The sequence below is a fragment of the Peromyscus maniculatus genome, chromosome 6 (assembly GCF_049852395.1).
Source record: "Peromyscus maniculatus bairdii isolate BWxNUB_F1_BW_parent chromosome 6, HU_Pman_BW_mat_3.1, whole genome shotgun sequence".
NCBI classification, from domain to species: domain Eukaryota; kingdom Metazoa; phylum Chordata; class Mammalia; order Rodentia; family Cricetidae; genus Peromyscus; species Peromyscus maniculatus.
In genome coordinates, this window is record NC_134857.1 from 54,019,456 (window position 1) to 54,043,573 (window position 24,118).

The window sequence follows — 24,118 nt, forward strand, 5'->3', positions numbered from 1 at the left end:
GCTTCCTGTATGACGAGACTGAAATTTTAGCAAGAAATTATTAAATTCTTTGCAATAGTTACTCCTTTCCCCAGACAACGCATTCTAAATGAGAATATTCAACTTGTATTTAACTTGATGTGTATGAGGAAATGATTTTGATACTGCCATGGAAATTCATACCTCACTGAGTAGAAACTATTTAATTCTGAGTATTCTTTTGGAAAAAGAGGTAGTAATGAGGGTACCAAACAGAGCAGTCATTCTTACATTTGAGTAATATTGACAATGTACAATGTTATCAGCACTTTTCTCCATCTCTGCCTTTGGTTGGAAGCAACTGATGTTTTCAAATTTGTATTTTAGTTTATTTTTAATGGGAATCAAAATTAATTCTTCATCATCATATTTATAGATCTTTACTTACACTTTTTGGGATATTCTTTGTTAACTGGAACTGACATTAAGAGGTTCTTATCCTCGGGCAAGAGAATAATATTGGCAACCTACTGGAACTGATGTAAATGCAAAATGAGAGCATCACTTACAAGACTCTGTTGTTGCTTTTTCTGATCACTTTGATGCTGAATGGGTATTGTGTGACCTGTACATCATAAAGTGCATCAGCAGCTGGGATTCCAGCAACATCTGTTACAAACTGATGGGGCACTTCATATCTTTTATTAACTGGATCTGTAATCTGTCAAAAATTTAATACATAAACAGTAAGTGATAGAGAAATTCCCACCTCTGATTTACTGCATACAAGCTGTGAAATATGTATATATATGCATATATAATTTTATAAAATATCAATTAATGCCACAATATAAATTTAACACTTTATGGTTGTGCAAGGATAAGCTATACAAATTCCTATGAAATAATTATAAATTAATTGGTTAAAAAGTTTTCTATGAGGATGGGTAAGATATTGTCACTAAGTATAATTTAGGTATATACCCTTTTTCATAACTCCTATTTATTACCTCTGTTTAGTACTTACTCCACCCATTATTATTTTAAATTTGTAATTACATTTTCTCTAGATTAAAATAGCAAACTATACATATACTATATACATCATACTATATACATATGTATGTAAATTATCTATTCATCTGTTGATGGGCAGCTAGTTTTATTCCAGCTCTTTGAAACAGTGAATAAAGTGTTTTAAAATGACTGGGCATGATGGCACATGCCTTTATTCCAAGAACTCAGGAGGCAGAGGCAGGCAGATCTCTCAAGGCCAGCCTGTTCTTCAAAGCAAGTTCCAGAACAGCCAGGACTGTTATACAGAGTAACTTTGTCTCAACAAACCACACACACGGAAGAGTTTTCAAATAATATTTTTGTCATACATTGTGGCAGTAGACCACTTTTTAGCATATTCATTCTCAAGGGTTCTATCCTTATCAGTGCAAAACTGAATTAATATATAAATAATTTAAGTCATTTATTTTTAATGTGTTCATAAAAATTGCAGTCATTTTTTTCCTCTCCAGATTATATCTTTTTATGTGTGAGCATACATGCACATGACTAATCCCTTCCTATAAGCCAACAGTCTCTTACTTTAAACTCAAGTATGAAGTTTCAACCACTGCATTCATAGAGCACTATCAACTTTTATCAAAGCAAACTTTAAATTACCATGCATTGCTTGAATTCTTGAAAAATGACTACAAAAGAAACTTTTCTTATTGATATTGTCTTCAAGGAGAGAATGACACATAAGAGGGTAACTAGTATTGTAGTTATTTTTTTGACATAAATATTTCTCACAGTGGACAACACATGGAAAGGAAAAAGACAAAGTATGTTTTTTTTGGTTTTTTTTTTTGGTTTTTTTTTTTTTTTTGGTTTTTGGTTTTTCGAGACAGAGTTTCTCTATGTAGCTTTGCGCCATTCCTGGAACTCACTTGGTAGCCCAGGCTGGCCTCGAACTCACAGAGATCCGCCTGGCTCTGCCTCCCAAGTGCTGGGATTAAAGGCGTGTGCCACCACCGTCCGGCCCAAAGTATGTTTTTTAAGTACACTTTATCACAAAATCTTTCTTAGAAATATTAAAAGCCAAAGGCTGTAGAGATGGCTCTACAGTTAATGTCTTTTGCTGTTCTTGCAAAAGACATGGATTTAGTTCTCAGAATATTCATGATGCCTCATAACCATCTCTAAATCCAGTTCCAGGAGATACATTGGCCTCATCTGTCCTCTATGGGTACTGCTCTCTGGTGAAACACACACACAAACAAACACACATAGACATAAACAGACAAACTTTGCACATATAAACTAAAGAGAAATAAATCTTTAGAAATAGTAAAAGTCAAACCTTGAACCGCAAACGATTTGCAGTTTGACTCTGAGTTGTGAGGAGGACACTTTGAATGTCTTCTCCAAATAGAGTAGGAGAAGGGATCCTGTTCAATTTGGCTTCAAGTCCTTGAATAAAGGTGGAGAAAAGCACATGCATTTGAAATAATTTATGGATATTAACAATTATTCATAATTTATCTCTACTAATAATTTTCTTATAGTATAAATAACTGTTTCTTTTTTATATTACATGATGAAACTGTGAAAAATGCCTCAATATTGTATTTTGCTATATGCACTTAATAGATTCTATTGAAAATATTATTTTCAAGAAAAACATAAAATAAAATCTTTTAACTTAGAACATATTCTGATCTATCATGACAAGGACACTCCTTACCAGTATCCTTTACAGTTACTTCCTCAGCATTATAGCCATGGTTATTTACAAAGAAGCACCAAGGAATGATAGAGTTGTTCCATGGGCTCCAGCAACAGCCACGCTCTTCACATTTTGCCTGGTAAAATATTTTTAAATAAATAAAATGTTTGGCACTGAAATCAGACATACTAGAGTCTGTTTTCACTTATTGTTATCACTCTAATACACACACATTTTAAAACTTTATGCTCTTCATTAATTATGATTTTTCCTTCATCATGATACTAATAAGGAAGAATTTCAATACATATGTTGTGTTCATTAAGCATCAAAAGCAGGTGAAGTTACTTAAATAAAAATTTAGATTCAATTCCATCCCATATACCATGCAGCAAAGACTAGTGCTTACAAACAGGATCTTGTGCATCCTAGATAACTGTTCAACCACTTAATCACATTCTCAGCCCAAAGGTTTATAACAAATTTACAACCATTTATTAGCTAAACATCTTAGCAGTTGAGTTATTTTAAATAGTCACAAAAATTACCATAATTTAATAAACATTACAAAATGTTGACTTAAAGTGATTGATTTTACTTCCTACTTTAAAAAAATCATAGAAAGTAGAAAAAGCCATAAGTGCACACATGCTTAAAATGTTGAATGGCATAATGATGTTGAACATTATCCATAGTGCAATTGAATAGCCATATAATATAATTTTCAATTATGAAACATTTTTACAGTTTGAATACTGGTACAACGTTTTCATAACTATTTTTGTGAAAACAGTTTTTCAAGTTGTACATGTTGATCAACTGAATATATGCTTTAAACTCCTATCTTCTATCGTCCTATCACATTAAAATGGCTTCATGTACACAGTCATGTACACAGTCATGCACATGCATACATTACAGGTGAGAGTGCAAAAGTATCAGTTGACACCACTCATATACAGCCTTTATTTGGACAGTTGTATCTCAAGTTCCGTAACCTGTCAAAACATCCCCAACAACACAAAGATATGCTGGAAAATAATTAAAACAATGGCCATTATACCAAACTTTCAAAGATGTTTTATTTTAATTTAGTTCAAATACAAAAGTAGAACAAGACATAGATGTAATAATCGGAAAATGTGTGAGGTTATGCTTTAAAAAAAACAGAGCACATTATAAGCATAGTTTGGCAAAGCAAAAAGTAAAGTGGAATTATAGTAAATTTCTCAAAATATGCTCTATTAGTACTTTCCTGTGGCTGCCATAAAAACCATAAAATAAAAGGTGCCTTAAAGCAACAGACATAAACTCTCAGAGCACTACTGGTTTGATGTGCTAACTCAAGGTGTTCAGGCAGCCATGCTGCTTCTGAGGATCCAGAGGAGAATCCTCCTTTTTTTCCATGACTCCCAGTGACTCCAGGAAGAGTTGGCATCCCTTAGCTCTGATCTTCATTCAATTTTATTCTATCTGTCACTCTGAATAGATTCTCCATATAAAGTCAACATTTGAAATAGATCTTTGAAAACACTTTTGTCAAATAAGGTCCAGTTTTGGGACTCTTCAAGACAACATAAATACTTGACAGGCATAATGTAACTCACTACATACATACATTATAGTGTTAGCTTAAAAACAATATGAACTTCAAAGGGGATTGTTATTAATTTTAGTTCATTTGTGGAATTTGATGTTTCTTTTGTTTGTTTTGCTGTTCTTCCTAGTATTTAAATTTTTTAATACTCTTATTTGTTTCTCTAAATTCATGTTTCTTTCTGATTTGCTTGAAAGACAGAAGGTTAAGAAACACTGAAATCCATTAATAGTCATAATTTAAGTACTCATGAATAAAATTGCAAAAAATTCAATTCTTATTTAATTATGCATCATGAATACATGTATATACTATAATTAGAATTCTATTGTGTAAGTATATAGCACTAAGCTGAATCAGTATAAACAAAATTGTGTTCTCAAATTCAAATGTTGAAGGAAAGCCTGGCCTCTTCTTCCCATATTACTTTATTTGGCAATAGAGTCCTTAAGGAAGAATAGAAACTACAATAAAGTCATAGTATAGAACCTCATCCAAGGGTATTGCTGTCCTTATAAAAACATTTTCTTCCTTCTGGCTTGCACACTGAAGAAATGTCCTGTAAGGATGGCAAGAAGGAGTACCTACGATAACAGTAGTAAGTCATCTCTAGATACCCCCAGAGAAGTTGATCTTTCATGCCAGATGAAATGAAGTATCCTTTTGCAGCAGACAGAGACCATTACAGGAAGCCACTACTTGTCAAAATGTAAAGAACAAATAATGGTATGTTTCCTAGATCTAACGGATACATGTACAGCCCAAGTCTTACACCTAAGGCTCAAGAAGAACAGGATATCTGCTGTGACACAGTCTCTTCTAAATATGGCAGGGAGACACACCCATCATATCTGAACAGTACGGTTACCCACACAAGAGTTGAATAATAATACAAATAGTGAATATGCCAAATGTGGTTGGGAAAATCTCACAAGGTCCCATTCCTAGAAAAGGTGCAGGCAGTCAACAACTGCTGATAGTAGGAGAATCAGTCTCCCTAAAGGATAAGGCCCTTAATTGGTTATCCAATACCAAGCCCTCAGCTCTGAAAACATACACAGACAAGCAACACTAAATGGACTTGGGAGGTTGTATTTATTCAATTATATGTATATATGTAACAATTAAGAAAAAGAAGGCGTGAATATGAAGAGACTGGGGGAAGGAGGGTTATTGGGAGAGAGAACAGGAAGGGTGGGTATAATGTTAATAAGCATACATACTTAAAAACAAATACAAAGTCCTCACTATAAATCCGTGAAAATGACTACTTTGTCTTGGACAACTAGCTTCCAGAGCTATGGGAAATATGTGCAGAAACTATCAAATTTGAGATATTTGTTATCAGAGCCTAAACGAACTAAAACACTTTGAATGAGAATATAGCTGTTAAGTTACCATTTTGACTCTTATATACCTTGTCATTATTGAACAATAAAAATTTCATGCCTTGTATATACAATGTTTTATATTTCAAATTTAAATCTTATATCAATTATGATATATCTTCAAATATATAAAACCCAAGAAAAATTTTATAATAAAAAACTTATGGAAATTAACAGAAAATAATCATTTTGACTAACTCAATCTTAAATGCCTTCTTTGGGTTAGATAAAATATATTCAAATGCTAATTTCATATTTAGAGTTACAAATATATACATTAAGTTAATAAACTATATTTTAGCTTGTCACTAAAGAAAATGTAAAGCTAACAGTTCAAGTGTTTTAAAGATTTTACAAGGTATTACTGGGAAAATAGTTTTGGAAACACATAATTAAAAATAGAACTATAAAAATCCACAGAACATGATTTGAATAAACATTACATTTAAAATGTATACTATAATTTAAGTATGAGAAAGAAGGAAGAATGCTTAGACCATTTTTCTGATTTCTGGCACATTTTATTTTTTATTCATTCATCATTTACTTTATCAGTTTTCTGCAGTAAAAATTTACCTTTGAAAATCATCTGATTAAAAATATTTTAATATACTAGTTAATGACTAATGCCTACTTAGTTTATGGAACATGAGCTAAGACTGAACTTTGTACACACTTGTAGAACTCCTATGACATATTCACTTAGCCTTGATTAGCTCTCTGAATTTCCAATTAAGTCTAAAATTCAATGCGTGAAAGCGATAAACTATTTTTGACTAAGTTTGAGTTGTCTTTTTCTCTCTCTAAATGTCAAGAAACCCCTTTTCTGTTGCTGTCTCCTTCTACCTCAACTTCATTTCCTGTTCTTTGAATCCAGCCCAGGCCTACTATGCTTTGTAAGCACTCTACCACTGAGTGCACTGAAGACGTATTTATAATCTTGGATAATTTCTCCATGCTAGCCTCAGACTTAGGATCATCTTGCCTCAGATTCCCAGGGAGCTGGTATGACAGGCATGAAACACAATGTTGGACTCACATTGTCTTGTTGAATGTATTCGCTGAAGTAGAATTTGTTTACTTCGGGAGCTTAGTTTATAACTAAGTTCATTACTATTAGGTTATTACTAAGCATGTGAAAATAAAAATATTCTTCAGTAACTTAATGGATTGAATAAACAAGAAAGACCTAAGGATAGCGTCAAAGCTAAATCACTGCCTTTTTATCTGTTACTTTCCTAGAAGACCAATATTCTTCCAAAAAGAATTTAGAGTTAATCTTCAGTAATTTCTTGAGAATAATGGTAATCAGAATATCGACTTTCCTCCATCTATATAACAGTAATCACTGATCTACGTAGCTACTCCATCAATGAGTAATATGAGTTATTACTGTAAGTTTACTACTATGATGCATACTTAATTTATTTATATAGTTTCTGATAAACTAATAAGAAAATCCTGTGTAAATTATAATGCATAAAAGTTCTGGTAAATATTTTATTATTTAGTTTGATAAGGAATGTTGAAGTGAGATTCAAACACAAATATTATAGGACTTGTCAAATATAGACATATACTTATTGACTCTTATTTTCACAATTTTTGTGAATTAAAAAGTCTGAGTCAATGTATGGTGACATGAATCCAACAAGCTTCTCTTCTAGTTGTCATACAATAAAATAGAAATATATTTGGAAAGGTGAATAGTATTTAATTTTCTAGAAACTGTTCTTATCACCAACACTACAAATAACATAGCTTATGCTCAAGTGCTATTCAAGGGCCCTGTGCTATTACAGATTATACATTAAGAAGCAGGGAAGATTGATGGAAATTTCATGAAGGTTTATAACATCAACAACAGTTTGGTAAGTATGGATGGATATTAACCTCTTAATTTGAGGAGAGCAAAGGAATCAAAAGCAGGTTCATTAAAATATAAAATATTCTGTGGTATGTTTATCCAGAGAAATAATGGAAACATAAGTGAAGTTTATGTTTAGATCTTTAATCATATGGAATTAAACTCTATTGAGTAGTTATCTTCATATAATGGTGTATTTATTCCTAAAATCATCCAGAGCATTCTAGGCAGACCTGTGTTGGAGTTTGTTCTGGGATGCAGTTTATTCTCTCATTGATACGATCATCTTGCTCACTGGGACACTTTCCAAGACTAGGGGTTGAAGTCGGATTTTCAGTTACTGGAAGAAGAAAATATTAAAAATTATTTTTATGTATTTCTCAAGTAATGAATATTTTAACAAGTTGATTCATTTTATGTTTAATTAAAATGACATCAGTTTCTGATTCTAGAAGATCTGAAAATTCAAGTCTTGGTCAGTAAAACTAAAGGTTTAAATAATATTTTTAAATTATGGGCATGGTCTGATTTCTAGTAGAGATGAATATTGTCTTGGGGGTGGGTAGAACCTGGCATTTTAATTAGATCTTCTTTAAACTGTTGGAAATGAGAGGGGCTTGAGAGATGGCTCAGAGGTTAAGTGCACTGATTGTTCTTCCAGAGGTCCTGAGTTCAATTGCCAGCAAGTACATGGTGGCTCACAACCATCTGTAATGAGATCTGACATCCTCTTCTGGCCTGCAGGCATACATGCAGGCAGAACACTGTATACATACTAAATACCTCTTTTTAAAGAGAATATTGTCTTTATAGAGCTGTCAATGACATGGAGAAGGTATGATAGTGACAGTGGTGGGATCTCTAACTCATGTTTGACTTAAGTACACTGTAGAACATCCTCGTCACCTCCTGTCTGGTCAATGGAAATTTAAGTGGAAAAGACAATTTGAGGTCGACAATAATATAAAGGACCTCTAATTAGGATAGGAAAAGATCATTAGAAACACAAAGCCTTAAGTCACCTTCTTTGTACCTTGTCATATATTCTCTACTTCATCAGTTACAGCAAGGACAAAGAGAATGTTGTCTATACTATCCATGTACTGTTCAAATTTCTGGAAACCAAAGCAAAAACCTTGGCATCCTCAAAATTGAGTGATGAGATGGAGGAGGGAGATCCCACCTGCAAGTTATTCCACCTGTTTTAATGCTTTACCACTTTGCTTCATTTCTCTTTCTTAAATAATGTATGCTGGGAAGTCCACTAATGTCAAAGTGCACAGATTCTTTAATTTTAGTGCTTTCTATTGAAAACAAAAGAATTCAGTGGACAGAAAATGTTGTAGCAACTTTGGAACTTACACTGAATTCTTCACATTTCATACCACTTTTCATAAATTATTTAAAAACTGTTTTTGATCTCATTGATTTATTCATTAGTCAGGGAGTATTGTTTTGATGTTATTACATGATCATGGAAGCAAGAGGGCAACTTGCAACTTATGAAAGTTAATTCATTACTTCCCTTTACCAAGCACCAATACAGTTTTTAACCCACAGATACTTGAGGAGTAACTTTCCCCTAACTTCCCTCTACTGCTTAAAATGGAGAGTATTACTTACCTTCCACAGCAGGCACCTTTGTTGCTAAAACAACAACCAAAGCAATAGCTATTATCGTGACTATGATAAAGAGGACAATCAGAGAGATTTCTAATCCGCTGAATTTCTTCTTTGCCATCTGAGGAAAGAAAGAAATTTGTGCTTAAACATAAAATTTTTGTCAGTAAGCCACAACTGATTATGAATTTTTATATATTAATTTCTAAGCCAAGAGGCTGTGGGCATTTATATATGTAAGAACAATGAAAAACAAAGAAGCCATGAATTTGAAGAGAGTACAGGGAAGAGTTTTGGGCAGAGGAAAGGGTAGAGGGATGTAATGTAATTATATTGTAATCTCAAAAAAAAATGGAAAAAGTACATTTTATAAAGTCTAATATAATAAAAACAAAAAAGAATTGAAAATGCATAGTATCATGACACCAACATTCCTTTATGTAGAAAACAGGAACAAAAATTATATTTCAAAATCAAATTAGATATGAGTATTAAAATCAACAGGGGCTAAAATTCTCCACTTTGTGAGTGAAAATTACAGCAATTATTTTTCAGACCATACTAATTTTCAGGAAAACTATGTAAGTTACAATTGATAACCAATTTTACATGAACACTGCTTTATTAAATGATATCTTGATGGATGTTATTCTATGGTTCTGCAAGCAATAATAAAATATGTAATGAATCTAGAAAATATTCTTCCTATGCAGGTATTCTTTAAAAAATACTTTCACAATAACTGGGGCTTCCCAGTATTTTTTAAATGTTCAAATCTATTTTCTTTTATAAAAAATATTTAAACAAAACCAAGGTTCTACCTATATGTGAATAATAACTGTTAGAACAAGCAAGAAAAAAATTTTGTATTTCATAATATTTAAATTCATTCCTCTGCTTTGAGAACAAAAAACATACTTAGAATGACAAATTTACTATTTGACTATTAAAAAATTAGAAATGGGGCTATTTCTAACATAATTAAAGAAAACCATATTTGTTCAGAAACATGAGCATAGAGATATAATGGGACCTGGAGACTTACCTTAGCTCATAGCCTGTCCTGTTTGCTGTGTTCTGTTGGAGCTGGACAAGGCTGTTAAAGTAATGATCAGAGAAAATTGCTCAGGTATATATTGACTACTCATAAAGTTTTATTGCACTTTCATAAGCTTATCAACATTTAATGTTCTTCTGTTCCACATTCAATTGCTGAAAACTCAGCCCTGAAAGTGGTTTATATAAATATACCTCTCTGCCATCCCAAGTTAATTAATAACCATGTTTTTAGATAGCTTTTGATATCTAGATAGCAGAAAATATTGAAACATCTCATAGTCATTGTTTGAAATTGGCTTTACTCTTTGTAAAGTATGTTTTTATTTCAATATTTGGACATGGTTTTAAGAATTTTTATCTTTTATGAAATTAAAAAAAACATTTGAACAATGTAGATTATAAAATATTTACAAGAACGAACACTTAGCTAGCATTTTTTCACTTTGACAAATCAAAGGTTGGAGCTGACATCTTACATCACAAGACTTCCCATGGCATAGAAAGATTTACAGAGCCACTGAATACGGTATGTGAACCCTCAGGACCACTTCTAAGTTTCGGTCATTGTCTCCCACACATGGCGTTGAAGCTGTTTCTTTACAGACTATTGGATTTTGTTCATTCTCAGGCTTGATGTTCACTTTATAAAGAAATAATTAAAATCAGATTCATTCAGATGAAAACAATTATGTGATAATACTTCATTAGAAAATAATGATTATATAAAATTTAATCATGTATATTACTAGCCCTAAAGCAGCAGAACTGAGGAAATTCATAAGAAGAAAATGTAAATGTAGGGCTTAGGCAACACACATTTATCTTTATGTATGACACTAATTTATTTTACAAAATCATAATCTAAATGTTTCTCAGTTCATACTGCAAACTTTACAGAACTGATTATGTTGCTAATTGAAGGTATCATTACTATGGTTTCTGGGAGCATAGGACATAATATGGATCTATCTTGCCCACAAATTCTACGGGCAAATTTATTAAAGAATACCCTTCATTTTCCTAAAAGAGCTAAAGAAACTACCTTGTGCTCAATGAGAGAATAAGATCATTTCTCATAGTCTCTTACCACTCTTCCTCCTTTACTGTCACAAGGGCAGTCTACTTGGACTCATACATAGTACTGGAACTCGGTAAACAGTCTCTCACTTTGTTCTGAACAGAGCAATATTAAAATAATGTGATCACAGAAGAAAGAACAACTCCCTTTCAAGGCAATCGGAGTACAAATGTGAACATAAACAACAAAAGACCAGTATGACTGAATCATTACAAGACTCTGGGGAGAAATGAAAAACTTCTAGTTACAAAGAAATAAGATGAGATTGCCCTAGACTGGCCTCCATAAGCAGAAAATAAGTACAATATAACAGAAATTTTGAGACTATTATTTTCTACCTATAGACTGTGTGAATACATGTGGAAAATCCCCATAAACTCTTCTCAAACCCCCTAGGAAAAAAATATATGAAGGCAAACAATGTATATAAAGGTGATACATGTTAGCCCATTAAGTTCCAAGGTAACAATGACCATTTGGAAGCTAAAAGTAAGACACAAGTATATATGTATATATACTTGTTCTTGTAAAATCACCTCTCAAGAACAAAAGCCACATTCCTGGGTAGAACTTTTTCAAAACTATTAGAAGTTATTCTATTCTGAAGACTTAAAAAACTATTGATGAAAGAATAGCCAAATGAATGAAAGGGTCGCATTCTCATTTAATATCAAGCTGCTGGTTCTACAAAGTAAAATATATATTTTCAAAATGCTGAAATAAAATTTCATCTATACTATTTCTCTGCCTTGGGTTTCTGTCTTGTGAGTGTTTTATTATAAATGTATTAATTAGGACTGTTTACCACATAGTCACTTATTTTCTATAGTTTGGCCAGTTGAGGATCTTTGTCATTGTCTTGTTGAAAGGTCTTGCTGAAAGGAATGTGGATAAGAAGTGAAATCTTCACTAATCTGTGTGTATAAAAATAAATATTTTTATACAGTTATAATTTATATTGTTTTAAGAAAATGGCAGCCTTGGGTTCTCTTCTGGGGTCTATGAGCTCTTCAGTCATGGGTAATTAGCTGTGTTTTTTGTGTGAGACATGAATTCCCTCTTACTGAATGGACCTTAAATCCAACTAGACAGTTATTGACTACTCCCTACATAAAAGAGCCACTATTTAGCCATTGGGGGTATATTGCTGGGACAATCATTGTCATGGTTCCTAGAATTTTCAGCTATTTTTTCCCTTGGCAACTTGCATAGCACCTTCCAATGATATTAAATGCTGTATTCACAGAAGAAACTAGCATGTCATTTACAGATTAATTCCTTCAAGTATTGTGTACAAAGTGTGTGGTTTGTTCAATGGAGACATAAATTCAAATTCAGGGAATAAACCAAGATCAATAGAAAGACCATAAATTGTTTTGAGAGTCTCTTGGACTACTACTCTAAGAATTAAGAGGTAAGTTTTACATGACAGGGAGGTACTGGTGTTTTGTTATATAGCCTATGGCTCTTGTGGAGAAAATTAATTCCCTCTATATCTCCTAACTACATTTAAATCTGTATCTGTCAATCTATCTATCTATCTACATTTAAATCTGTATCTATCTATCTACATTTAAGTCTGTATCTATCTATCTATCTATCTATCTATCTATCTATCTATCTATCTATCTATCTATCTACCTATCCATCTAACTATCTTCTATCTATAATCACATACATATGTATATATCAGTATATTTTCTATTTCTAACCATATGCTTATAGATTTAATGATTTTATTTTTATTCACAGCTAAATAGGATTCTATTGCATATATATGCTACATTTTCATTATCCATTCTTTACTTAAAAGGCATTTGAGTTGTTTCCATTTCCTATTATGAACAGAGCATCAGTGAACAAGTATGAGCAAGGTTCTCAGTAGTAGAAAGAATCTTTTGGGTGTTTGACAATCTGTGGTATAGCTTGGTCATATGGCAGAAAGTCTGTAAGGGCCAGAATAAGATGTCTGGTGTGATATGATAGCTTTTGTGCTTAGTAGGAATGTTGTATCTGTAAAGTCTCAATAATGTGGTTTCCAAAACAAGATCTGCATAGTGACAATTCCAGGAGACATGTCAACATAGTTGTAGAAAATTTCATAAGGCCCCAACCCTAGATAAAGAGCTATAGGCAACAATTGCTGTTGAGAAAGAATCACTTTTCTCCAGGCACTTTTCTAAAGCTCCCTGGTTGGTTATCCAACCCCAAGTGGTGAGATGGCATCCCTAAACACATGTACACAGTAACAACACTAATAAACTCAGTGAGATATGTGTGTATATAATGTATAAGTATAAAATTATAGGATTACTAAATAACTAAAGAAGAAAACAAAGAGGAGAGGAGGTTTTGGGAAGCACATGAGAATTTGGAAGGTGAAGAGGGTAGAAATGAAGTAAATACAATATTCATCTATAAAATAAAAAATCAATTAAAATTATAGAAAATAGACATAGATGAGACATAAATTTTGTATCAAAATTTTCATAACTACTTGATTCAAACTTTCCTTAAAATGTATAGAATCTAGTTGCCAATCCTACATATACATAAACTGGCAAATTACTCAGCAACAACAATTAGAAAATTCTAATGTATGAAAATAATAACATAAATGACTTTAATGTTCAGTTTAATTCTTTTAGCATCAGCTTTAATTCTCTGAAGGTATAAAGAAAGCCCGTCAATTTTCAGTTTGTGCCTGTTTGCACTTATTATCTCTCTATTAAGATCAAATATTTTTACAAGTGTTCAACATCTTTGGATGAAACTGTCAATTTTAATTACTCCACTTTCACATTTTCTTTTGTATATTAAAACATCTTAAATAGTAGCTTTTGTCTTTTCCACGTACATTGAGCTGACCCAAATTTAGAAACACAAAAATCATATGTTCTCTCTCATATGTGGACCCTAATTTGAGTGTTTGTGTGTACGTTAGGAAAACCATGTGAGAGCGCATGAGGCCCTGATACTAGATAGGCTACCACTGGTGCTGGGGGTGGGGGTGGGGTGGGGGTCAAATCACAGATGTTGCGGAAGAGAGAAAAGGGCAAAAGTGAAAAGGTGAAGCATAGGAAGCTACTACAGTGTGGGGTGACAGAAAGGGGAGGAGAGACGAGTGGAGGTGAGAAGAAACCACAAAACATTTGTTTCAGAAATATCATTATTTAATCTAATATTTACGTGCTAACCAAAGTTTATTTTTAAAGTAAACTCAATCTTCCTAAAATGCATATGGTTGCATTTTCGTACATTCTCTTCTGTAATTCCCATCTGCCTGATACTATGAGTTGGTCTTTCCCTTGAGCACTTTCTTTCTTTGCCACTGTTTTATCTCTCTTCTCACTCTCCTTTACATTAAGTAATCGGTTTAGAAACTACTGAGAGGTTTGGCTCTGATAAAACCATGATAGCTCTTCAATTATGAACAGAAACAAATTATATGCAGTAGCAAAAAAAAAAAGCATTTATCTCATGGTATGTTGTAATTTAATATAAATGTGAATTTCTAAATATTTATTTTTAATTATAACTATGTGTATATGAGGGACTTGGGTATGCACTGGTTGTCCACAGAGACCAGAGGCATCAATTCCCCTGGTGCTGGAGGCAATTTGGAGTTGCCTAATTTCGGTGCTGGGAACTGAACTCAGTTCCATCTGTAAGAGCAGCTTTCTAGTTTGCTTTGTGCTTCTATGATAAAACACTGGCCAAAAGCAAACTTGGAAGGAGAAGGTTTATCTTGCTTATAGTTTGCAGTCCATCATCCAGGGAAGTCAAGGAAAGAATTCAAGAGAAGAGCCTGGAGGCAGAAACTCTAGTAAAGCCCATGAGGTAATGCTGTTGACTAGTTTGTTTCTCTGGCTTACTCAGCTACTTTTTTTTTTCTTCATTAAGAAATTTTCTACTCACTCCTCATGCTATCCACAGACCCCCCCTCCTCCCTCCTCCCACCCTCCAGCCCTCTCTCCCGAGCCACCCCACATCCCCACATCTCCCAAATCGAGGTCTCCCATGGGCAGTCAGCAGAGCCCAGCACACTGAGCCTAGGCATGTCCAAGCACCTTCCCACTGCACCAAGGCTGTGCAAGGTGTCACACCACAGGCACCAGGTTCCAGAAGCCTGCCCATGCACCAGGGATAGATTCCGATCCCCCTTTATTATTATTATTATTATTATTATTATTATTATTATTATTATTATTCAGGAGAAGCCCTTCTTGATCTAGGGATAGCATTGCCCACGTTGGTCTGGTCCCTTTGGAATTAATCATCAAACAAGAAAATGCCTCAAAGTTATGCCCACAGGCCAATCTGATGTAGGTAACTCCTCAGTTAAGGTCCTAGCTTCCCAAATGACTAGTTTGTGCAACAAAAACTAACCATCAGCAGCCGTACCTCCTGACCATCTCTCCAGCCACAAAGTTTTTAGTTGACAAAATACAAACTGTACAAAAATGTTAAGACTGTGAAACAAAATAACTCAAATTTAAGTAGGTTATAAAATAGCAGATGATGTTGTAAACACTAGAGTGAAATTAAATAAATAGTGAGTGACACTTACTATAATCAAAACAGATTTATGCTAAAATGTTCTCATTATAGATCAATGTGCTTAGACATATTAATTAGCATTTCTGGATTTGAAATTTATGATAGCTAAACATATCCAATATGCACATTAGAATAAAAGTTACAAAATCTTTATAGTTAAATGCTGATTTTTAATGTTGTAGAAAGAATAAGTGACCAAAGTTTAACATTCACAGCAATAATAGAGAGATATTTAAAAAAAATGGAATGATCAGAAAGTTCCTACTTATTTCAGAGACTTACAAAAAATATACCCAGAAATGAAATGAAATAACAGGCTTGGGACTGAAGCTAAGTTGGCAGGAGGCCCTAGGATTTGAAGAACTTGAGCTTTACTTACAGAAGCCAGAAACAGAAGTAAATATCAAAGTCAAAGGGAGAGATACTGATCCTGTGTGAGAACATGTCAAAAACTTCACCAACAAGGAAATAAAGGAAAAGAAGAGGAAGGGAAACAGAAGGGTGAGAAGGAAAAGAGGAAGGGGTGAAGCAGAAAGGTGAGATGAGGTGAAGGAAGGAGAGAGGGAGGGAGAAGAGGGCAGAAGGAGCAGAGCAGGGAAAGAGGAAGATCATAAGGACAAAGGGCAGAAGGTCAGGAGAACAGCAAGATGAAGCAGAGGACCACAGTGACAAAGGGTGAACTTAGAATTCAGTAGGAGGATAAAGGGAGGACAAGTAGGACAAGAGATAAGAACAAAGGAGAAGGAAGAAGCAAGCCAGAGGGGACTAGTGAAGAGGAGGAGAACAGAAAGAGGAGTACAAAAGGAAGACAAGACTCCAAAATCATCATCATTAGAGAGATGACAATCTTAGATGTCATCAGGCAAAGATCCTTCAGAAAATAGAGATTTGGGGGGACTGGAATGTTCCCAAGATTATTAGGAAGGGATACACTGGATAGACAACTGTAGGGTTCAATCTCAATATCTGACTATTCTCCTAAGCTTCATGCCCAAGTTTCTAGGTAGTCTCATCTTCAGTTGATATGAAATAGAACTCAGTCAACTCTAGTTTTCTTTCTCAATATCTCTTCTTCTCAAAGTCATGCAGATTCAAATCTCCCAATTTCTCTGTTGAACGTATATATATATATACGTTCAAAAAAAAAAGCTAAGACAAAGCATTATGAGGCAAACCCCTCCAAAAGTACCATTTTGAAAACTCCATACATTGGGATCTCCATTTTGTATTAAATGGAAATTTTATTTTCAATACAATCTGCTTCCACTCTACCTCAACCTGCTCAACTTTATTTATTTGGTCTCACAGATGATTTGTACTTTCTTAATGCAGGTTGAATCCACATTTTAAAGCCTGCCTGACAGCAATTATTTAAAAAAAAAAAAAACCTCCTCCACTTCTCCTACAATACTTCTCAAAAGTACAAATTTTTCTTCTTTACCCAACTCAATGTGTTATATAATATTAGAGTGCTGGCTCAGCTCATCCTATACTGAAGCCATCAGATGAGCGAGAACACAGAAAGAAGAGAAGTACCTTTACTGCCTTGGTCCACAATGCTTCTCTGATCTCTTCTGTGGAATGATACGGCAGTGGATAGCATAGTTACATACTCACAGCAGTTTCTCCTTGTCAAGTCGCACCAGCCTAATGCTCTCTGGGACACAGCTGCAGATAATCCGGGGAGAGCAGAGAGTGTCGGTTCAAACTTAGGATGAGATTTGAAGCAGGATTTGGATTTGTGCTTTGTGATTGCAAAGAACATTACAGGAGAGGAGCCTGTCAAGGGCTTGAATGCTGTTCATGTGTAAGCTGATGAGTGCCTAGAGCAGCCTGAGGAGACTCAGATTGACAGAGGGGGGGAAATTTGTTCATTATTTCAAATGTACGTCCTTAAAATTCTCCTAATAATATTCAAAACATGTTTTTTATTCATCATTGAAGCAAATGGGTAAAATATACTGCATCTAGTAGTTACTCAGGTTGTGATATGTAAAATGTTTATCTTGTCATCGCTACAAAATTCACCTAAAATGGAACATTTAATTAATATAAATATTGCACTATATATTTTGATATAACAAATAAGGCAAACATTTTTGAAAATCTGTCATTTTTCTAAAATATGTCTAAAACTATCAACTTGTTTATTGTTTTCTTTAAGTATATCTCCATATTTTAATTTTAGGAAATTTATTACAGGCAAAACTACTTTGAAAATATGGAATATTTGTTTATATATTAAAAACAGAAAGTAAAGTGATTAAGGACTTTGAAAATTGACTATACTATATTCCATGCTGAAAATAGCTATATACCATGCTGAAACAGAAGTTGTACAAATAAAAGCTGAAAAGACTTTAAAGGCAAGTAGGACTTCCCTGAAATTAGTCTGGTCACTGATATGCTGAGGTTTACTTCTCTGAACTAGAAATCTAGAAACTTAAAACCACATTTCTTTGAGACATAACATGAAAACCCTAAAGCTATCTTCAAAATCCACATTCTAGCTATATAAAAAGTAATTTCTTATGGTTAAAGATGTACAGTAAAACTTGCGTTATACTAATTCCTAGGACTTCATAAAATTTATCTTAAATTCTAAGTCTCTTAAGTATTTAATAATGATAGTACATTTTCAAGAAAACATGGACAAATACTCAATTTCTCATATTTGGAATTGAGATGGTGAGTTTTGTTGTCATTCTGGCAGAAGCTTGAGTTGTTTGGGAAGAGGATCCTCAACCAAGAAAATGCCTCCACCAAATTATCTATTAGAAAGGTTGTAGGGTATATTCTTGACTAATAATTGATGAGGGAGAGTCCTTCTCATTGAGGAAGTACCATCTCTGGGCAGGTGGTCCAGGGGTCTTAGGTTATATAATAAATCAGGCTAGCAAGCCCTTGAGGAAGAATTTAGTAAGAAACATCCCTCTTATGTTCTATTCTGTTCCTGCTGTAAGACTCTGACTTTTATGAGTTCTTACTCTGGTTTCTCTTCATGAAAGACTGTAAATTGTAAGATAAAATAAACCTTTCCCTCCTCTGAGTTGGTTTTGGTGTCTTATCCCTGACATAAAGAAGAAAGGCAGAACTTAACTTATAGAACGTTTATATGTTATCTCTCAGTTACCACAGGAGAATTTCAAATGATGTTTAAAGTAAAATGTTGACAGTCATAAGAGAATCTTTATAAATTACCATGTCTATATGATATTCCTAATGTTACTTTTACCAGCTTCCAGCACAGGCTTTTCTATGTCCACATCAACAGGCATTTCAAGAATATGCTTCCGGGAAGAAAAGATAGACATAAAGGGTCATTTAGCCCATATATTTTCTAAACCACTGAACAGCTATTGGACCAAGAAAATCTTCCCAGCTCAAATATTAATAAGTGCCATATCTTGAGATTTTTGTGACCATAGTTACATGTTAATGTGTTGAGGAAGGCCAGCTCTTCCTGAGGGAGGAGAGGAAAGTAAGACTCCCATCACAGGCCTGTTAACTATGAAGGAGCTTCTTTTTGGAACAAAAGTCTCAAGTTACAGAATTCTTTCTGAAATGATAAGAAAACTGTCTAACTTAGATAAATCAAAGACTAAAACGACATTTTATGTTGCCAGTGACTTCCCTACAGTTTTCAGAAATATACAAAGTTAACATTACACTATTAACTTCATATTTATTCTTCTCAGAACGTTTGAGAGACCTTAGCTGCAATATAAATTTAGAATGATATTTCAGATTAAATTTAGATTTAGGCTACATTATATGCAATAAATATGTATTCTAAATGTTACAGTATATAATTTTGATGAGTAAAATTTAATATGAGTTCCCTAAATGCTTGTTTTATCCAATATTGAAAATTCCAACTTCTGTTTAAAACAGAACATGGGAAAGATCAAAAAGCTACCTTTTTTTAATTTTCTTTTTCTTATTTATTGAAAACAGATTCTTCACTCATGCAATACATTCTAACCACAGCCTTCACTCTCTACACTCCTCTCCCCTCCCCCTCCTCCTCTGTCTCACAGAACTCCCCCACACACACCTGTTTCTTCTTCAGAGAAGAGCAGACCTCCAAGATATTACAGTTGAGCAGGACAAACCATGATAAAATAAGACAAGGCAAAACCCCTCATATCTAGGCTGGACAAGACAACCCAATAGATGAAAATGAGGCCCAAGACAAGCCAAAAGAGTCAGAGACACACTCGCTCCCAGTTAGAAATCTCACAAAAACCCCAAACTATAGCCGTAACATATGCAGAGGACTTAGTACAGACCCATGCAGGCCCTGTGCTTGTCGCTTCAGTATCTATTAGCCCTACTTAGTTGATTCTGCGGGCCATGTTTTCCTGGTGACCCACCTGGTGACTCCTAGAATAGTTTCTCCCCATTTGCTAGATTCCTGGAGCTCCTAAAAGAGAGACCTGATGGGGACATCCAGTTTACACTTACTCTCCTCATACTGTCTGACTTTGGGTCTCTGCATCCATTCCTATTTGTTGCCACAGGAAGCCTCTCTGATGAGGACTGGATAAGACACTGATTTATGAGTATAGTAGAATATCATTATGAATCATTTCACTTTTTTTTCTTTTTGACAGTCTTATTTGGGTCTACCCTAGGTTTCTGAGCTATCCAGTCTCTGGTTCCTGGTCATCCCAGCAGTGTCGGGCATGGGCTTCAAGCCTACAAGCTCAACCTCTATCCATTGAATTAGCTGTGTGGAAGCTATCCTCAGCAATGTGGACTTGTCAGTTTTCAGAGAGTGACCTCTCATCAGCCTGTGTTGTTTAGAGATCTCCATTGGACTTCCTCCTTGGCCATCGATTCAACAGGAATGTAAACCAGTCCCTCCGCTGGAAACCTTGTGTGGATGCAAAAGAGAGCCAGTTCAGACTCTGTATCCTCCATTACTAGAAGTCCCCACTAGGGTATTCCTTATAGATTCCAGGACGTTTCCACTGCACAAGGATTCCACACTGCCCCCACAATGTACTCCAATTGCAGCTTTCTCTCCCCCAATTTTCTCCCTCTATCATTTCCCTGCTGCCTGATCTCTCTCACTCTTGTCCTCACTGAACCCCAGTGCACCAACACAATTTATTATTTCCCCCAGAGAAGATTATGGGTCCCCTCATTAGAGCCCTTCTGTTTATCTGTTTTCTCTGGGACTGTGGATTGTAGCCTGATTATCATTTATTTAACAGCTAATATGCACTATTATATTTCTGGGTCTGGGTTTACCTTACTCAGGATTATTTTTTTCTAATTGCATGCTATGGTGATATTTTGTTTTTGTTCTAACAAATAAAGCTTGCTAAATAACTTTTTGTTGTATATAGTTTTACTATATTAAGGATAAAATCTTCCTTTTTAATTATACAAAAAAAGGAAATGCTGTGGAATAATTCTGATGTACACTGTAAAGATTTGTCACTCTAATTGATTTAATAAAACATTGATTGGCCAGTAGTCAGGCAAGAAATACAGGTGGAGTGACCAGACTAGGAGAATTCTGGGAAGAGGAAGAGCAGAGTCAGAGAGACGCTAGCCAGTCACTGAACAAGTAGAATGTGTAAAAATGAGGTAACAAGCTATGAGCCATGTGGCAAAGCATAAATAGAAATATTGGTTACTTTAAGTATGAGTTAGTTAGTAACAAGCCTGAGCTAATGGCCAAGCATCTATAATTAATATTAAGCCTTTGAGTAGTTATTCACAAACTGGTACATGGGATAGAAACATCTGACTATAGCACCCATTTGCCTGCAATTTTCATGATATCTTTTTTTTTTTTAACAGCTGAGAAATACACCAATGCAGTTGACGGACATCTGGGATCCTTCCAGTAGTTGGCTATTATGAATAAAATCATAATAAACATAGTTGACCAAGTGTTACCTCTTAAAAAAATTGGATACTCCTCTGGATTATACCTTAGCAGATTATTCATTTAGCCTCTTCCATGCTAATGACAGCTTCACACACTATATCCTTCATTCTTCTAAACTGGAATAGATATTCATTTATATAAGTAAATATTTACTAAAAGTGAGTATGAAATCAACAAAATGAGTAGGTCATTGTAAATACTTTACATATTAATTACATTTTTATTATAGACATATGATGCTAATGCATATAGAGTTCTTAGAATATTCCAAAGAGATATAAAGACTAAAAAGTTATTTTCATGGAATATGTTTGTATTTAAATGTTTATGTACCTATTCAATATTTACTCAGCAATTTCCAAATATCATGTTGTATTCTAGGTACAGAGAATAAAATGTCTTTTCAAAAGTTATAAAAGTTTGTCTCACAGAGCCTATTAGGAGAGAAAGACAATCAGTGATTAAAAACATAGTATTTACCACTAATCAATCTGAAGACTTTTTTATTCTTAATATGTAAAATGAAATTCTCTTAGTGCCACTATCATCCTTATTACTATGTAAATACTATGATCAGATTTTTATGTCATTATTATATGTATATTTATAATTCATTCCTATGTAAATAATTTTTTGAGTAAGCAACAAATGTAGTTTACCATATTCCATTGTTTTTTAATTCTTTATAAATATATGTAGTTATTTCCTTCTAAATTTGTTTAAATATTAGACTGTACTAATCAACATGACAGATGTTTATCTGTCAAGAGTGCTAGGAACAAACGCGAGTGATCTTTTTGTCTAGCAACATGTTACCAGTTCTTTTGAGTCAATAGATATGACTCATTATAGCACACAAGGAAGTTAAGAACCCTAACACACTTGTGATGTGTGATAAAATTTCCATAAATGAACTTTAGATGAATGTCTTCTCTGAAAATTTTAAATAATTAAAATCATATGTACTTCAAGTAACTTCAAGTGAAATATTAAATAATTTTGTGTGAGTACATTGTGAAATGTACATGAAAGTGTGTATACACATTCACATGTGTGGTCACATGTGTTCATGCGTGTATTTAAACACATGTATGAGAGAATGTGGAGGTTACTAATTATCATTGGGTATCATTGGTCATAGTCATTATCTGCTATCTTATATTGAACCCACAACATCTATATTCTTCTAGACAGGCTAGTCAATTAGTTTGCCCTGTGTCCTTCCCCCTAGCAAGAGATTGCAGGTGGACTGTCCATTCTTCCTGGAATTCACCTTGATTCTGTGGATCTGAATGCTCATTGTCATGCATGTACATCAAGGACTTCATGCACTGAGCTGTTTCACCAACCATATCCACCAATTATTTTGTTCTAGAAAAAAATTAAAAATGGAAAATTTACCATTATTTAACTTTTCTTTTTGCCTTCCAAAAGAAACAAGTCAGAAACCTAAATGCAGTTAAAAAGCAATAACAAGCTAAGTGTTCTATTACAATATCTTTATGCACACATACAACTTATCCAAAAGCTCATGAAATGACTGTAAATATGATTCTCTTGTATAATAAAAGAATTTAGATTAAGAACCTATTTAAAAGGGACCTGAGAGATAGGTTGGTGATTAAAGTGCATACTGGTCTTGCAGAGGTCCCAATTTTGATTCACAGCATCCCTGCCTTGTGACTCACCACGGCCTATAACTTCATCTGTAGGGGATACAAAAATCTTCTGGCCTCTATGGGCACTCCCACTCATTTTGCACATTCCAACACATAGACACACGTATATACTCAATTTATATTAAAATAATTTTTAAAATAACCTATGAGAAGAGAGAATTAGTTAAAAAATACAGCTTTTACCAGAAACTAGTAATAGCAAATAGAAAAATTCATATTCAATTTCAATTCTGGATCTTAGCTTAAAAAAGGTGTGGAGTTTACCTAGGCACTTCTAGAAAATAAAGATAGTTTTCCTCTTTCTCTGTTTTCTATGCCAAAGCGATAATGTACTTGGATGGAATCAAGTTTTCCATAAGAAAAGATGTGGCTAGCTTATATAGAGATGACTTACTGCTTTGTTAGAAATATGTTGGTTTAAATGGAATTTGATATAAGTCTTTGTTTTTAAGACAGGTGTTTGAGACAGCAGTTTTGCTTTCTGAACATGGACTCTTCATATTTTTCATGATTGTCAAGAGAATATTGAGCTAGATATCAAAAGATAGATCAACAAAAAATTTTATTGGCTTTTAAAATTACTTTAGACCCATGTTTTTTCTTACAATCCTATTCCTCTGAGAACTCACCCCTCAAAGTGTCATATCGCTGTTGAAAACAGCTAAACTTGTTTTTCTAC

The 24,118-nt window shown here is 33.9% G+C and overlaps 1 protein-coding gene across 1 annotated transcript in view; it reads right to left on the reverse strand.

Annotated features, from left to right (window-relative positions):
- The window catches only part of Si (sucrase-isomaltase), a 72,920-nt gene extending 63,644 nt beyond the window's left edge, over positions 1-9,276 (reverse strand). Inside the window, exons 1-5 of the mRNA XM_042279159.2 lie at positions 9,159-9,276; positions 7,769-7,875; positions 2,702-2,819; positions 2,318-2,427; positions 528-679 (exon numbers count right to left, since the gene is read on the reverse strand). Coding sequence (XP_042135093.1) covers positions 528-679; positions 2,318-2,427; positions 2,702-2,819; positions 7,769-7,875; positions 9,159-9,276 — 605 coding nt within the window. The remainder of the gene's footprint in view (positions 1-527; positions 680-2,317; positions 2,428-2,701; positions 2,820-7,768; positions 7,876-9,158) is intronic.
- Between the last annotated feature and the right edge of the window lie 14,842 nt (positions 9,277-24,118).